General features: G+C 52.6%; 1 protein-coding gene across 1 annotated transcript; it reads right to left on the minus strand.

Moving 5' to 3' along the window:
* Nucleotides 1-590: 590 nt before the first annotated feature.
* On the minus strand, nucleotides 591-1,484 carry LOC121760613. The gene has a single exon (XM_042156253.1). It carries the CDS (start codon nucleotides 1,482-1,484, stop codon nucleotides 591-593), a length of 894 nt encoding a protein of 297 aa, XP_042012187.1.
* Between the last annotated feature and the right edge of the window lie 373 nt (nucleotides 1,485-1,857).

Here is a 1,857-nt window from a genome sequence, read left to right on the forward strand (position 1 = left end):
ACAAGGCCGAGAACCCATCCTTCCCGGGGGCACTATTTCTTGAGATGTCAAAAACCGCCCTTTTCACTTCATCCGCATCTGGCGGCTTGGGGAGATCCTCCAATTGCTTCGAGGGAGGAAGTTGTTGCAGGAGGTCTAGGTCCGGGGCAGCCAACTCCGGGTAAGTTGGTGCAAGGAGATTTTGATAGAACTCGACCGCCGAGTTTCTGATTTCAAGGTCATCCGTGAGCTCCCTCCCATTAGCATTAATCTTGTTGATTCGCAACCAAATTCTCTTTGGTAGAACCTAGTGTTTTTATCACCCTCTTCCAGCCAACGGAGAACCTAGATCACCCGAGGCTGAGTCTTCGTCGCACCGTCCTCCAACCCTGGACGAGGGTGTGACCCGGTGCTTACGTGTATCTCCTTTCGCCTTGTTCCCTCGGCCTTTCCCATGATGAAAGGGTGTGAAAGCCGAGTCCCTACAATGCGAATGGGTTGCACTCCTGTCCTTGTCACCCTCGTCGGCTCGGAGGGCCAAATCCACGGGGCCATCCGCATGCAAGGCGCCCATGACATCCGGTCCTTGCCAAACTCCAACATTCGTATCTCTATTGCTTGTTGTTATGATCGGTTGAGCTTCCATTTCTTTGGGTCTCCAATGTTGTTTTCCCCTCCTTGCTGTTCAAGTTTTCCTTCGGTTGGTCATATCCTCCCTTCAAACCTTGGGCCCCTTGGTGTGGCTGTCTCGGCGTGGTAATATTGTAGTTCCTCTTCGGGGGTCGGACCGCTTTACCCGCCGCATAACAAGCCTCACTTTTATGCCCCACGTGCCTACACTCACTACAATATGCCGGGATCTTATCCCACCTCACTTGTTGCACGGTTTCACGCCCACAAATGTCAAGGTTGATCTCCTCGGGTGGTGGCTTCGTTATGTCGATCTCGATGCAAATTCGGGCAAATGATAGTCGTGTCTTGTTGGCTGTAGCTCGATCCACTTGGATAGGGGTCCCAAGGAGTTTTTCGATGGCAAAAAGGGCCGATTGGTCAAACAGGTGGATGGGGAGGCCAATTAGGTTACACCAAATTGCCGCTATGGGGGATTCACAATATGCATCAAAGTCCGGCGCCCATTTGAAGATTCGCATAGGATGTCGATCAACATACCACACCGGGGTCTCCTTGGGGCCACCAAGCAGCCTAGCATAGTCTGCAATATCCTCAAATTGAACAAGAACATGTTTTGCATTAATATACTTCCATGTAAAGCCTCGACTAAATTTGATGTTATCAAGTGCTTTTTGTATTTGGTGCGAAGCCGGAATAGAATGGGAGAACTTACCGACGATAGCATGGCCGAGTCTCGTTGCCAATTTCTGTGTCTCCGATGATGAGAAATAAATCGCCGGGAGCCCATTTGATGTGGTAGCATAGCCAATGTTTAGAATATTTTCCGGGACAAAGGCTTGGTGACGTTCGGAGCTCGGACCTTCCCGAACCATATCCCGCCATGGACCTTGGGTTGGTCGTGTGCCCCTCAGCGGCTCCGGTCCCGCCGGGGCTAACGTTGCTAGGCGAGCCCTCTTGTTTATTCCCGGTTATCGTGCCGGATAACTCGGCCCTCCAGCGCCCTTTGTCCCTCGAGTCCGAGCTTGCCTCGGCCATCGGCACATCAACGTCTCGCGGCCTACCCTCACCGTCCTTAGCATGGTTAGAAGAGATCAATAATGGCGGGTTCGTAGGCACAGCACCTTGCTCGTTACGGCTGGCTTGGGGCCTTGCTCTCGGGTTAGTGCGCACCGGCCCATTCTCGAAGGATTCCCGAATTTTCGAGTACGACCATGCTCAAGAGGGGGGAAGTCGGCTAAGGATGGG

This window comes from Salvia splendens, chromosome 13, assembly GCF_004379255.2.
Source record: "Salvia splendens isolate huo1 chromosome 13, SspV2, whole genome shotgun sequence".
Lineage (NCBI taxonomy): Eukaryota > Viridiplantae > Streptophyta > Magnoliopsida > Lamiales > Lamiaceae > Salvia > Salvia splendens.